The 16,245-nt window shown below is 40.6% G+C and overlaps 1 protein-coding gene across 2 annotated transcripts in view; it reads left to right on the forward strand.

The window, feature by feature from the left end:
* The window catches only part of HTR7 (5-hydroxytryptamine receptor 7), a 95,965-nt gene extending 88,171 nt beyond the window's left edge, over positions 1–7,794 (forward strand). For both annotated transcript variants that reach the window (XM_027529151.1, XM_027529149.1), the window contains exon 3: positions 6,097–7,794. Coding sequence is in view for 1 of the 2 variants with exons in the window: in XM_027529149.1 (XP_027384950.1) it covers positions 6,097–6,139 (43 nt within the window). In the remaining variant the exon portion in view is untranslated. The remainder of the gene's footprint in view (positions 1–6,096) is intronic.
* The last annotated feature ends 8,451 nt before the right edge of the window (positions 7,795–16,245 follow it).

The following is a 16,245-nucleotide window of genomic DNA, read 5'->3' on the forward strand; positions in this document are numbered from 1 at the left end:
AATTCTTGAGCTGTGAAATAGCTTCACAGGTATTTATTTTTACTTCTATTCTATACCCTGTTATGTACATAAGAACTTGTTCATAATAAAAAATTAGATTTTCTTTTTTGAAAGAATACAAGGACTTCCCTGATGGTCCAGTGGTTAAGACTCTGAACTTCCGTTGGAGGGGACACAGGTTTGATTCCTGGTTGGGGAAATTCCCCATGTTGCATCAAAAAATAAATAAAATTTCATTATAAAAGAATACAGTCTTTTGGTTTCAGAATATATGCAATGAGCGACCTATATTACTAAGGATCTTTCCAGGTTTATAAGATTCTTACTGAATCAACCTCTAGTGTTTATCCACCAGGACCAGGTTCTAAATTCCTTCAGGGAAAGAGCCACGTCTTAGCCAAATTTCTGTTTGTAGAATCTTGTGCCTGACACGTAATAGATAATCCAAGTAATAATTTTTAACAATTGTTGAGTACCTACCAGATGCTATCAGGGTGTTTATCATTCTACCTGTAAACTAGTTGCTTCTGGCACCCCCAGTTTCCAGAGGAATAACAGGCTTGGGACATAAACTAGCAGCCTAAGATTACATAGTCCGAGTGGTAGGTATGGTATGAATCAGCCCAATGCATGTGCTCTTAACACTTGGGTAGCACTACTTGTCAGATGACTTCAGTCTATAGTAGCAATGAGCTTGTGGATGTTTTGAGCTAGGGGTTTTAACCATTAGTTCACTAAGAAGATGTTTAGAAAAACCCATTAATAGGAGTAAGTTAAGTTTATTAGACTTACTGCAGTTTAAGAGGACACCTCCTTGACGGAGTCTTGGTCATTTCTCTGATGAGGACATAACAAATGTTATGATAGAGTTTGGGAGCTTGGGCTGGGTAGTGCTAGGGCAGAGAAGTGAGGACTGGGCAGAGTTTATGTGTGATAACTTTGGATTGGTGGGTACAGCTGAGTGAGGACCTTGAAACCACTTTTAATGAGCAAACTGTCAGTCTTGAGGAGTAAGCTGGTTCAGTTGGTGTGCAGTCTTATGTTTTAGAAGCAACTCTTTCCTGTAACAAGTACTGGGTTCTTTTGCCTGGCTCCAGAATTGTTCAGCACAGGAGCTGGAAAGCGTGTTGGTTTCAGTTCCCAGGAGTAACATGCTGAAAGGTGTGTTTGAAGAAAGTCTCTCTGGCAGCAGTGGGAAGGGCAGATAAAATAAAAAGACTGATGGCAGGGGGTCCAGTTAAGCAGCCAGTGTAGAAACTAGGAAAGAACCGCTGAGGTGCTGAACTAGAAAACACCACTGTGTTAGTTTTCCTTCTACACAGTCAAAGAACTCGGGGATAATTTTATCGATTACTTTAGCTAATAATCCACACATAATTCAAAAAAATGCTAATTTTTCAAACATCATACAAATAGGTTTTTCAGTTTAAAATGATAGTTACCCACATTTATTGATGATTCACTCTCAGATATTCTTCTAAGCACTCCATGTGAGTTATGGCATTTAAATTCTTAAAACCTTATGGGAGGTTGGTTTCCTTTATCTTCATTCTGTTGGGGAGGTCAAATAATTTTTCAAAGTCTACATGGGGAGCTGCATTTGAGTGCAGGACATCTGTGTTCAAATGTATTTTTAACTTCCATGCTGCTATGACTTTTATAAAAGTATTTAAATCAGCTAACATAACATCAAAAGGTATTTGCCTTCGCATCTTTAGCTAGTGTGGAGTCTTAGGTATTAGTTTTCCTGTTAATCTAAGACAAGGATCAGCAAACTTTCACTTTGAAGGGCCAGATGGTGAATATTTTAAGTTTTTCTAGTCATATGGTCTCCACTGAAAATACTTATTTCTGTCTTTGTAGTGAGCAACAAGTCCTAGACACAAGTAACCAAATGAATATGGTGGTATACAAATAAAACTTTATTTGCAAAAACAGGTGGCAATCTGGGTTTGGCCTACAAGTCATGGTTTGGTCTCCCCTGGTCTCAGAAAATGATTGTGTCCTCATTATATCTCTTTCTGTTTAAATGTTTAATTATTGATTTTATTTAGAATTATGGAATGTTAAAATTATTTGGGATGATGGACCTAAGTATTCATTAACTCTAGGAGATTTCTAATTAGTTGGAATAGCTGCTACTTAAAAAATTCTATGGCAGGCAGTTTTCTTTTCCCTTCCAATGTGGGAGGACTCATTTTTAAATTCTTGTTTATAACTGTGTCAAGCATTGAGGAGGATACAGAAAACATACGATGTCTTTCTTGCCATAGCACATGTATTTCTATCGTACAGACTATATGTAAACACACACACAAGCTCATTTACTCTTTTTGTGTTGAGAACACAAGGAAAGTTGGAGACAGGAAAAGCTATAAGATTCAAAGGAGAGGAAAATAACTCAGTGATTTCCTTACCTCTGACCAGGGAATACTTCCTAAAGGATATGGGCTCAAGTATGACTATCAGGGTCAAAGCATTTATGTCTACAGGAGACTAGAGATGACATTCCTCATGAAGGGGACATTTCTTATAGAGGTGTCAGTGTGAGACTTTATGCAAGGGACAGGCTGACTGAAGCATTGTTGTAGGGGAGATTTAGAGATCATAATGGAAAGATCAAATAAATTAAATTATGAAGGATCTTCCATTCTAGCCCCAGAAATTTTAGGGATTTTTTTGTGTAGGCAAATGGTTCTCAACCAGGGTTAATTTGCACTCCAGGGACATTTGACAATGTCTGAAGATGTTTCTGGTTGTCTCAGATAGGGAAGGGGAAGACCTCCTAGCATCTGGTGGGTAGAGGCTGAGGATGCTGCTAAACATCCTATCTTACTCAGGCAGCCCCCACAGCAAATAATTACCCAGCCCAAAATGTCCATAATGCTAAGGTTCAGAAATCCTCCTGTGGGCAGAAGGAAGCCATTGGCCAAATCTCTGCAAGTAAGGAAAACGGAGTCACCAAAACCATGAGACTGATTTGGTGGTATCATGTGGAATGAATTAGAAGGTAGAGGTTGGAATTGAGGCATCTCTTCATTGGCTTGTTTTCTCCAGAAATATTTGAGAGCCTGTTGTGTACAAGGCATGGCACCAGGCATGGCAGTGATAGAAGGACAAATGAGCGGCAGTCCTTGCCTCTGGAAGCTCACAGAGCCAGTGGGTGGGGTGGCTGTAGACGTGGTGGGAGTGGTGGCTAGTAAATGACTAGTGACCAGAACTCTCCCTATGGTCCATGCTCTGCACAGCCGCATTCAAGTAAACAGCTGGAGAACCCAAATCAACTCTAACTCTACTCGAGTCTCTGGAATAATGATCTGGCATCCAGTCCATAGCTCACAGCAAATCTTACAAGCCTTTGTTCCCCCTCCCTGTCTTTCTAGCACACACATTTCTTGGCCAACCTAGAGACTCTGGGCTGCTCCTTCCAATCTCTCCAGCCCTCTTTCCACCACCCCGCCTCCCCTGGCTGCTTAGGTTCTAGTCTCTTTTACTTTTGCCCCAACTCCATCTTCTTGGCTTTCTTTTTTCCTCCTATATAATAGTTTTCCTCCTTTCCTGTATAAACAATCTACTAGCCTGTGTATTGCTACTTCCAAATATTTCCCCATTTTTTTGATCTGCATAACGAGAGGCTCAGGAGTCTGGCAGGCACTCGGGAGTCTTCCTTGGCTAGGGAGTGAATAGAGGGAAAAGGCTATAAATACTTCACTGGTAATTATAATGTACTACCCTAAATTACAGTCTTTGTCACCTTTTCACAAGTATTCAAATACTGATAATATAAAACCAAATGTGATAATGTGATAGAAGCAGGGACTTTTTTTTTTTTTTTTAATTTGATGACTTTATTTATGGATTTGCTTTGAATTGCCAAAAAGCGAAATGGCTTTTAAGTGTCACATTTGGATGACTTTTGTTCTTCAACACCATTACTGTGAACAATATTGAACAGCAATTTCTAAAATACTTCCATGTAAAAAAATTTCATAATATTGTTTTCAAGTAGCTCTGCCTTCCCTTCTCCCTTCTTCCTAGCAGAGAGACTCTTACAGTCCCTAACCATTGCAGTTATAGCAGAGTCATCTTGAGTTCTTGTCCTGAATGCTGTTCCATGGTGAGTACTGAAGCTTAGGAATTCAGAGTGAATCTGCCTTGTCTTTATGGGCAAGGAATCACTTAGGAGTGATTTGAATCACTTAGGAGTGATTATAAAAAAATAAGATGAAATGGGTCCTGTTGAAAATTGGGAAGATACATCACGGCTCTTGAAACCCTGGATGTCTGTGGTAGGATGTTATCTTAAAGACAAAGCCAAACAAAAAGTTGGTTGTTTCATTAATTTTCTTTCCCCTGAGTAGTATTTTCCTCATCATTGACTAGCTGGAATTCAGCTCTTTATTTTTATTAAATCATCAATTAGTACTAATAATAACTTGTTCACTTCCTGCTTTGTACTTGCCTACATTTTAACTTTGCAGCATCTCTTTAAAGTAAGAAAGGCAGGCAATTGACCTCACTTGCTTCTTTCTAATATTTTTGTTTGTTTTCTTAGTAGACAGTAAATACACACAGCACGAGATAAAATCAAGTAGTATAAACATGTCTACAAGAAAAATAAGCCTCAGGGGGATGTCTTAGGAAGAAAGTATCCATGATGAAGGGAATATCATCATGAAGGAGATGATCTTTGGGGTGGGTCTTGAATAAAGAGTAGGATTAAGGGATGGCAGGGGTGGAGGTGGGTTGGGGGCTACTCCGAGAAGAGGGGACAGTATGGACAGAGGGACTTAGAAGTGGACAGAGACACAGTAAGACCCTTGGCTGTGTCTTTAGTAGGACCTGGAAGCTGGGTAGATTGGGGTCAACTTGGAGGGCATGTGGGCAACGTGGGCAGGGAGAGAAATGAAGGTTTTTGAGCTGGAGTGAGAAAAGATCTACTGGATAAATAGGAGTTCACAGTAGGAGAAGGGAAATGGGTAGGAGACCAACGTAAAAGTGATGAGGCCTGCCCGAGGAAGGTGGGCATTCAGACTACGAAAGAGACCAAGGATGTCTGGACATTTGGAAACTAACAGGTAGGTTGTGAGGAAAGCGGAGCTTCAGAGATGGTGCTGGAGCCTGGTGGCATTCAGTAAAGCTCATGAGCCGCTGTGAGCCTCAGGGGAACTGCAGTCTCCTCTGTGGGGAGGAGGCAGAGGCCCTGGGACAAGAGTAAGTGTGGAGCCCTGGAGGGGACACAGCCTCTTCTCAGTGCCTTTTCCTAGCTACCCAGCAGCCTGGAGCCGGGGGTCAAAGCCGGAGCACGGTGCTTCCCCTCAGGCACCATGGTGGGGGTGAGGAACAAATTGAGTTGGTGTCTTATGGAGAAACTGATCCTGTCACCAGGGAGACTCACTCATCAAGTCTTGACAGCCATGTGAGGAGGCACTTTCAATGGGACAGGGAGGCAGAGGCCCCGAACCCTCTTAGACCCAGCTCTCAAGCACGGAGATGTAGTTTGGTAAGTTGAGACGTCCTGTGAAGGTACTGAGTTAGAGGCATTTATCTAGAGGGATTTGGCTCTGCACTAAGGAGAAAGGGACTTTTCTTCAGCTGTTGGCCAAGACTTCTCCTGACTCACGCCATTTCTGTCAACCTGGGAGGGAGGAAGCTAGGAAGGAGGGGCTTCTCGGCCTCTGCACACAGGGTTTACTGTAATGCATCCTTCTAAGTTTGAAGGGGAGGACACTTCCCATTGCAGTTATCATTATTCTTTTCGGGTACAGCAAGTGCAGTAGTATTTTGAAAGGATTATTGAGAATAGAGCCATTTGGGGCTGTATTATAAAAGGGAACTCCTAAATGGGTTATCTGGAGCTGATTTGCAAATATATTAAGGCCTCTGCAACTTGTAGATGTTACGAAATGTACGACAAAAGTCATAGCACTTTTTCTTCCCCCTTAGATGCTCATATCCCCTTAGAAACCACAAATAATTCAAATTATCAAATGCTGTAAGAATTAAATCCACCCACCACAAAACAACTCACAATGACAGTTCTGCTAAATCATTTTCTTGCGTCCTCTTTCTCTCTCCCTCTCTCTCTCTCTGTAGACAAAACTCTGACTACTGTAGAAAAAAAAGTCATGATTCATGATCAAAAGCAGAATAATGGAGATGAAATAAACAAGGCAAGACAGAGGTGGAAACAGAACGCAATCATTTGCCGAGACTTCGGAATGGAATGCGGCGTCTGTCCTTTCTTGGGATGGCTAAGACATGACCAGCAAAGTATATCCACTGTTCAGAGTGTATCGTGAGAGGGATGGTGACCTCTCCTTGTTTTCTGTGGATCCGTGCTATTGTGTGCACGTGAAAATGGCCTGATCGGCTCAGCTGTAAGCGCACACACAGAACTGAGTTCCAGAAAGAACACAGTTTCTGGTGCTTTGCTTCTGTTCAAGTCTGTGCAAGTGAAGAAGTTCCCGTGCACACTTCTCATGCTGTTGAGCCTAGGCCTTGTGGTGAATATTCAGGAATCATTCATGAGACAGATGTATTTTGCTGTGGGACAGAGGGTGTTTTCCTCAGCCCACTGCGGTAAGCCTAGTGATGAATACGCTGCATGTCCACATTAGAAAACAGAACCCTGTCATCAGCCACTACAAATGATCTCCCAGAGCAGTGTCTGTTCAAAGCTTCTGTCAAACAGTTTGGCTTTTTTGCAGGGTCCCTGTGATGTCCCCACCAGCCTCCTTTCTTTGTTAACTCGCTTCTCGTTCTGGAGTAACTCAGGAACAGAGCTCAGGATGGAGAGAATCTTAAAACCTGAATAAAGCTTTTTTTTTTTTTTTTTTTAAATCACGCTCACTCTTCTTCTGGGGGCTCCTGAGAAGGGAGGGGCATTCCTCCTGTGAGGAGTTTTCCCTGGATGGAGAGCGAGAGCTGCCTCCCTGCCCTGGACATGAACACGATGGTTGGCACAGAACTTGTGACTGTCCTTTACACCTCGGTGCTGTGGGCCTGCGGGCTGGCTCCTAACTCTGAGGTTTGGGGGAGAAAGGATGGTAACAGTGGGGTTTCCATGCAAGGCCGTGATGCTTTTGGAGACGGAGTGTCCTTGTGCTAATTCTCATTGAGCAGCGGTGTATGTGTGCCCCGGCGGTCACGTGGGGCAGTGCTGGGAAGCCTCTGTAGTACCATTCTGTTCCTTCTAGAGGGTTGGTATTTGTGTTCTCTGTATCTGAAATCACATGTGTGCCTGGTCAATTCTGTTCTCGTCCCCTGTCCTTCCCAAAGTGGTAGATATTCAGGGCAGGTCAGGACATGGAAAAGTTCCCTTTGTACCTGGGATTTTTTTTAATGGTTCTATGTAATATTATGAGTTAGGGAGACAGAAAGTAGATCAGAGAAGAGTACCTCTAAGGGGACGAAATGAATGCAAACCTTCATTTGACAAGAGAGAATGGAAAGAGAATATTATTTTCCTGCAATATGTGTAGCTGTTTTCTCACAGGATAATGTGGAATTCCAGCATGGATGGCAGATTTCTTCCAACTTTCACTGACTTCGCTTCTTATCACACACAAGGAAGGGTCTGCCTCTTTGAAAGGGGAGGTGGGCACTGTCCTTTCTGATAAAGCTTGTACCAATTCCTGAACCGCGGATTTGCTGAAGTAACTGTATATACTTATATCCATAATTTAACTGAGTCGTCCTGGTCAGGTAAATGTTGTTAAATTTGAAAATGTTTTATTACATTACATCAAATAAAGTTTATTTGTAGCTGTAATAAAGCAACTTAAATAATGACTTTTAATTGATGGTCTGATGTTACAAATGTCACTCTATGTAGACTAACACAATGGCAGACTTTATGTATTTGCTGCAATCCTAACAGGTAGCTAAGGTAGTTCTGTACTTAATTGCATCCTTTTTGTAACTTTTTAAAAATAGTGACCGTTCATTCCTTGATTTGATTAATAAGCATTTGTTAGGCTCCTGCTGCATTCAGCACTGGGGACATTGAGGGAACCAGGATGGTAAAGCAAGTCCTTACTTTTGAGGAATTTACATCAGAAGGCAGACTTTTCTCAGCTTGTCACCATGTCGTATAGTAAGCACAACAGAGATTTTTAAGGAGCGACGTGTTTCTTTCCTGTAGTTTAAGTCAGGGCCTTATGGTTAACTGGATTGATTCAGGTTTTCATAGGTGTTTAATTTTTTTTATTAGGACCTTAGTTATTAAAATTGGTTCTTTATCCTGCCTGACTTGCACTCTCTGCCTCATCCTGGTTACAGTGGCTTGTCACTGGATACTGTACTCTCCATGCCTAGCAGCCAAAGGAAAAGAAAAAGTAGAAGCTGGGAGAGAATGAGAAAAAATGTCAAACAATTTATACTATTTCACCTATGATGTAATTTGTACCAAAGGTACAGCTTTTAACTAAGAATTGGGAAAATCACTTAAAAATTTTATATGTATTTTTGGACGATTCAGCAACCATGACTATTATAACGAATCTCTCTTCTGACTCTAGGGTATCAGTTATTTTCTGGTAAGACTGAATATTGGGAAATGATAACTTAGGAAGTGGCCTACTTGTAAGAAGTAACTTAGTGACTGTTGCCTTAGTGTTTGATTTTATTTTGTAAATATTAAACAGGGGGCACTCATAGAACCTAGGTTTTCTGGAAACTGTTTCATAAATTCTTAAAGCATTTACTGTGGTGTCACATGCCTGAGATGCCTGTAAATGCTTCTGATGATCATATTTTCATGTAATTTTATTAGATTCATCGATTATAGACATTACCTCAGCAAGACAAATAGAAAATTCAGGCAATTTTTCAAACAGTTTATGCATTGCGGTAATAATAGTTTTTCCTGGTGGCTCAGTGGTAAAGAGTCTGCCTACCAGTGTAACAGACGCAGGTTCAGTCTCTGCGGGAGACGCAGGTTTGACCCCTGGTTGGGAACATCCTCTGGAAAAGGAAATGGCAACCCACGCTGGTATTCTTGCCTGAAGAATTTCATGGACAGCCAACTACAGAGAGCTACAGCGGGCTACAGACCATGGGGTCACAAGAGAGTCTGATGTGACTTAGTGACTAAACAACAATAACAACAAATATAATAATGTCTGAATGGCATCTGGGGATGATGAGAATTTTCCTTTTAGCGTTTCAGTTGTCCTGTGAGTTCTCATTCAATGGATAGAAATGTTTACGAATCTATTGAATTTTTAAAAACAGTCCATGCTCCTCCCTATCTGAGTATCTTCACACATGTTTTCCTCCTCTGCCTGGAATTTTTTCTTTCTGTTCTCAATTATTGATTTTATGTATGTTTTCTCATTGTTTAGTAATTCTTCAAGGGCATGAACCACGTCTTTTTTTTTTTTTTTTAACCAATATTCCCAGCACCAAGCACCATGCTTGGAATTTGTATAGAAGGCAAAAAATATTTCTTTTTTTAAATTGAAGTATAGTTGATTTATAATTTTATGTTAGTTTCACGTTTACAATAATGTGATTCAGTTATATATATATTTTCAACTTATTTCCATTATAACTTATTATATAAGATATTAAATATCATTCCTTATAATATACAGTAAATCGTTGTTGGTTATTTATCTTATATATAGTGGTGTTTATCTGTTTATCTCATACTCCTCTAATTTATTCGTCTCCCCCATCCCTTTCCCTTTTGATAACCGTAGTTTCTTTTCTGTGTCTGAGTCTGTTTGTTTTAGAAATGGATTCATTTGTAATATTTCTTAGATTAACATGTAAGTGGTATCATATAAAATTTGTCTTTCTTTGATTTATTTCACTTGGTATGATACTCTCTCAGTTCACCCAGGTTACTGCAAATTCTTTTTATGGCTGAGTGATAATGTAGTGTGTGTATTAGGTTGGTACAGAAGTAATTGCAGTTTCAGACCATGAATTTTAAATCATTATAAGTAGGCTCAGGCACCTCTTTATTAATCAAAACAGGAACCACTACAATCAACATATTTTTGCTGACAAGAAAGAAGTTTGTTTATTCCTGTAATGTAAAAATCCATGCTTCGGGATTTCATGAACGCTTGGAAAGCATTTTCTGCCTCCTGCGGGTTATGGACGCATTTTCCCTGCAAACAGTTGTGAGATGCTTGAAGGAGTTGTAGTTGGTGGGTGAGAGAGAGGTCAGGTGAGTATGGCAGATGAGGCAAAACTTTGTAGCCCAGTTCGTTCAGCTTTTGAAGCGTTGGCTGTGTGATGTGCAATCGGGCATTGTTGTGGAGAAGAATTGAGCCCTTTCTGTTGACCAATGCTGGCTGCAGGCTTTGCGGTTTTCAGTGCATCTCATCGATTTGCTGAGCATACTTCTCAGATGAAATGGTTTTGCTGGGATTCAGAAAGGTGTAGTGGATAAGACCAGCAGCAGACAACCAAACAGTGACCATGACTTATTTTTTGGTGCAAGTTTGACTTTGGGAAGCGCTTGGGAGCTTCTTCTCAGTCTTACCACTGAGCTGGTCACGGCTGGTTGTCATATAAAATCAACTTTTTGTTAAATGTCACAATCCCATTGAGAAATGGCTCATTGTTGTTGCATAGAATAAAAGAAGATGATATTTCAAAACAATAATTTTTTAAATTCCCTGTTGTCTCATGAGGCACCTGCTTAATCGAGCTTTGTCACCTTTCCAATTTGCTTCAAATGCTGAATGACCGTAGAATGGTCGATGTTGAGTTCTCTGGCAACTTCTTGTGTAGTTGTAGGAGGATCAGCTTTGATGATTGCTCTCAGTTGGTCTTTGTCAGCTTCTGATGGCTGACCACTGTGCTCCACATCTCCAAGGCTCTTGTCTCCTTTACAAAACTTCTGAAACTACCACTGCACTGTCGTTCATTAGCAATTCCTGGGCCAAATGCATTGCTGATGCTGCAAGTTGTCTCTGCTCTTTTACGACCCGTTTTGAACTGAAATTAAAAAATCACTCAAATTGGCTTTTTGTCTAATGTCATTTCTGTAGTGAAAGTGAAAGTGAAGTCTCTCAGTCGTGTCCAACTCTTTGCGACCCCGTGAACTGTAGCCTACCAGGCTCTTCCGTCCATGAGATTCTCCAGGCAAGAATACTGGAGTGGGTTGCCATTTCCTTCTCCAGGGGATCTTCCCGACCCAGGGATCGAACCTGGGTCTCCCACATTGGAGGCAGATGCTTTAACCTCTGAGCCACCGTGTAAGATAAATATAAAATGAACAGCAAGTAATTACTCATTAGCAAAAAAACATAAAGTGAGAAATGCTCATGAAAATAATGTATAACATAATGACATTTATTTAAGAATGTATTGCAATATCAAACAGCAAAGTTCAACAATGTACAACCAGTTACTTTTGCACCAAGCTAATGTGTGTGTGTGTATGTGTGTGTGTTTGTGTGTCAAATCTTTATCCATTAATCTGTTGATGGATGCAAGTTCCATGCTTTGGCTATTATAAACAGCACTGCAATGAACACTGGGTTTGTGTATCCTTATTGCTGGGTCATATAATCGATCTTTTTTAAGTTCTTTAAGGAATCTCCATACTGTTCTCCACAGAGGCTGTACCAATTAACATTCCCACCAACAGTGTAGGAACTCCCTTTTCTCTATACTCTCTCTAGCATTTATTATTTGTACACTTTTTGATGATGGCCATTCTGACTGGTGTGAGATGATACCTCATTGTGGTTTTGATTTGCATTTCTCTAATAATTAGCAATGTTTTGCATCTTCTCTGGGTTTTCCTGGTGGCTCAGGTGGTGAAGAATCTGTCTGCAATGCAAGAGACTTGGGTTCAATCCGTAGGTTGGAAAGATCCCTTGGAGAAGGGAATAGCTACCCATTCCAGTATTCTTGCCTGGGAAATTCCATTGACAGAGGCACCTGGAGGGCTACAGTTGATGGGGTTGCAAAGAGCCAGACATAACTGAGCGACTAACATACACACACACACAGCATCTTCTCATGTGCTTTTATGTCATGGTCATCTGCATATCTTTTTTGGTGAAATATGTTTAGGTTTGCTGCCTATTTTTTGATTGGGTTGTTTCTTTGTTTTAAATTAAATTGTTTAAGTTGTTAGTATGTTTTGGAAATTAACCCCTTGTCAGTTTGCATCATTTGCAAATATTTTCTCCCACTCTGTAGGTTGTTTTTTTCTTTTCGTTGATGGTTTCCTTTGCTTTGCAAAAGCTTTCAAGTGTGATTAGGCCCTATTTGTTTACTTTTGTTTTTATTTATTTTGCCTTGAGAGACTAAGAAAATATTGCATTGATTTATATACAAGAATGTTTTCCCTATGTTCTCTTTTAGGAATTTTATGGTGTCATGTATTATTTTGTGTATGGTGTGAGGGTGTGTTCTAACTTCATTAATTTACATGCAGCTGTCCAGCTTTCCCAAACTACTTGCTGAAAAGACAATCTTTTCTCCATTGTATATTCTTGCCTCTAAGATTATTTGGCCATGGGTGTATGGATTTCTTTGTGAGTGTATGCTCAGTCATTCAGTCATGTCTGACTGTGGTCCCATGGACTGTAGCCAGCCAGGCTCCTCTGTCTATGGAATTTTCCAGGCAAGAAAATTCCACTGGAGGGGGTTGTGATTCCTCCTCTGGGGGATCTTCCTGACCCAGGGATCCAACCGGCGTCTTGCATTTCCTGCATTGGCAGGCGGATTCTTTACCATAGCACCACCTACAAACCCCATGGGTTTGTTTATGGGCTCTCTGTTCTGTTCCATTGATCTCTATGTTTTAGTGCCAGTACCACACTTTTTTTATTTTGGCTGTGCAGGGTCTTCATTGCCATGTGGGCTTTTCTCTAGTTTCCGTGAATGGGGGCTTCTCTCTAGTTGTACACGGGCTTCTTATTGCGATGGCTTCGTTTGTTCTGAAGCACAGGCTGCAGGACACATGGCTTCAGTACTTTCGGCACATGGACTCAGTAGTTGCCACTCGCAGATTCTAGAGCACAGGCTCAATAGCTGTGGCACATGGGCTTAGTCGCTCTGTTGCACGTGGGATCCTCGCAGATCAGAGACCGAACCTGAGTTTTATGCATTGGCAGGCAGAGTCTTTACCACTGAGCCACCAGGGAAGCCCCAATACCACCATGTTTTGATTACTATAATTTTGTAGAATTGTCTGAAGTCTAGGAGGGTTATGCCGCTAGCTTCCCTCCATCCTCCCACAGAATGCTTTGGCAATTCTGAGTCTTTGTGATTCTGAATAAATTTTAGGATTATTTGTTCTAGTTTTGTGAAAAGTGTCTTGGGTGACTTGATAGGGATCACATTAGAGTGACGGATTGCTTTGCACAGTATGGTCATTTTAACAATATTATTTTTTCCAATCCAAGAGAATGGGATATCTTTCCATTTGTTTGAATCATCTTCAGTTTCCTTTATTAGTGTTTCCTTTTCAATGGAAGAACTTAACACTTAATCCTCAAACTATCTCAAAAGATTGGAGTGGAGGAAACACTTCCAAAGTCATTCTAAAAGCCACCATCACCCTGATACCAAAACCATACAGACAATACAAAAAAGAAAATTACAGGCCAATAGGTTTGGTGAATATAGATGTAAAAATCCTCAACAAAATTTTGGCAAATTGAATCCAACAATACAGAGAAAGGATCGTACACCATAATCAAGTTGGATTCATTCCAGGGGTTGCAAAAATGGTTCGGCCTACACAAATAAATCAGTGTGATACATCCCATCAACAAAAGACAAGATGGAAGCACATGATCATCTCAGTAGGCATGCAAAAAACATTTGATAAAATTTAACATCTATTCCGGAGAATGCAACGGCACCCCACTCCAGTACTCTTGCCTGGAAAATCCCATGGACAGAGGAGCCTGGTGGGCTGCAGTCCATGGGGTCACGAAGAGTCAGACACGACTGAGTGACTTCACTTTCACTTTTCACTTTCATGCCTTGGAGAAGGAAATGGCAACCCACTCCAGTGTTCTTGCCTGGAGAATCCCAGGGACGGGGGAGCCTGGTGGGCTGCCGTCTATGGGGTCGCACAGAGTCGGACACGACTGAAGCGACTTAGCAGCAGCAGCAGCAACATCTATTCATGACAAAAACTCTCACCAATGTGGATATAGAGGGAACACGTCTCAACATAACAAAAGCTATTAATGATAAACTCACAAGCAATGTAATACTCAACAGTGAAAAGCTGAAAGCCTTCCTGCTAAAACCTGGAACAAGACAAGGATGCCCATTCTCACCACTTCTATTCACCGAAGTATTGGAAGTCCTAGTGACAGTAATCAGACAAGAAAAAGAAAAGGTATCCAAATTGGAAGGGAAGAGGTAAAATTGTCATTGTGTGCAGATGATAAGATAATCTATACAGAAAACACTAAAGACTCCAGACAAAAACCATGAGAAATAAATGAATTCAGCAAGGTGGTGGGATAGAAGAATAATATAGAGAAATCTGTTGTTCTTTTATATAGTAATAATGAAGGCGATGGCACCACACTCCAGTACTCTGGAAAATCCCATAGACGGAGGAGCCTGGTAGGCTGCAGTCCATGGGGTGGCGAAGAGTTGGACATAACTGAGCGACTTCACTTTCACTTTTCACTTTCATGCATTGGAGAAGGAAATGGCAACCCACTCCAGTGTTCTCGCCTGGAGAATCCCAGGGACGGGAGAGCCTAATGGGCTGCCATCTATGGGGTCGCACAGAGTCAGACAGGACAGAAGCAACTTAGCAGCAGCAGCAGCAGCAATGAAATATCAGAGAAATTAAAAAAAAAAATCCTGTTTAAAATCACTTCAGAAACTAGGAAGAAATCTAAAGAAGGAGATTAAAGACCTTTTTGCTGAGAACTTTAAATAAAATACTAATAAATATTCCTTCATAGGGAGGAAGAAATAAAAAAAGAGAAAGGGAAGGACCTAAGGGAAGGGAAGGAGTAAAGACAGTGTTGACTTGGTACTCTTTTACTTTCAGGTGAGGAATTCCAGGAGACTTGTGATCAAGTGCCACGTGCAGTGAGTGGGCAGAAAGGACCCGGAATTAAGGTCTCCTGTGTGTAACTTGGGCAGGCCCTCCGCTACATGGTGCTGCTTCTTTAGCATGAGTTTGTCATATCAAGAGAGTGACCTTTTGTTAATTTTCTGCACTAGTGAAGCAGTGCTGTGTATGTGTTAGGGCCCATATGTTGAAACTTGTTTATCTCCAGCTAGCCAGATGGTCCCTAACAGCGTACAAAGAAGCCATTTGGAAACTTTCAGCATCTCAGTGCATTTTGAAAGCACTGAGAGTAATGCATATCGTGATGTCATTCCTTACTTACTCTAAGCAGTGTAAATCCAGAAAAGCAGGCCTTGTTAGTATTATGTGTGAGGCATGCAGACCTTGGGATTTTGTGTCCAGAGACAGAAGTTTATTTAATTGGGTCTCTCTTTCAAGTTGCTTTGTCTACACTTTCTCTGGAGAAGAAAAATAATTTCTTAAACGCTTTGCTATTTAAACTCCTGCTGGCTAAATACATTAAAAAAAAAAATTCCCAAACCGTGCTTATGCAGTGCAAGCAACAGAGATGTGATATGATCATCGATAAAAACGTGAAAGCAAAATTCATGATGGGTAATCCAAAAAAAATGAGAGAGGCTGATAATTTACCAGAAATATATGTAACATGACACTTACGTTGGGCATTTGGCACTTTATGAAAAGCTGAGAAAGAACTGAGACATCTTGTAATTATGGTTCCCTCAACAGACATATGATATCTTAGATTCTATTCCAACTATATAATTTGTGCTCAGAGATTATGGATCAAAAGGAAGGTAATGGACCAGAAATACTCAGAAGACTATAAAAAAATGAAAGACCAATCCATGTTTCTTCTTCTAAGAAATTCATTCATCCATCCACTCATCAATCAAATAGATATTTATTAATATGTCCAAAGTCTATCTAAACACTAGAACCCAGGGATAAGACAGAAATGAATCCCATTCTTGTGAAGGTAGATGTTTAGCAAGGAAGCTGAATGGTACACAAAGATTATAATAATAAAATGTGATGTCTATTATAATAAGGCACATACAGGAAAGTTCAAAAGAAATGCATACTTCAGTATATTGATATAAATATTTAAATTTCAGTGGGGAAGAGAAGTGGTAATTCAAAATAGGAGACAGCAAGAATTATCTAGAATTTATCTTTGATCTGTAGTATGT

The sequence above is a fragment of the Bos indicus x Bos taurus genome, chromosome 26 (assembly GCF_003369695.1).
Source record: "Bos indicus x Bos taurus breed Angus x Brahman F1 hybrid chromosome 26, Bos_hybrid_MaternalHap_v2.0, whole genome shotgun sequence".
Lineage (NCBI taxonomy): Eukaryota > Metazoa > Chordata > Mammalia > Artiodactyla > Bovidae > Bos > Bos indicus x Bos taurus.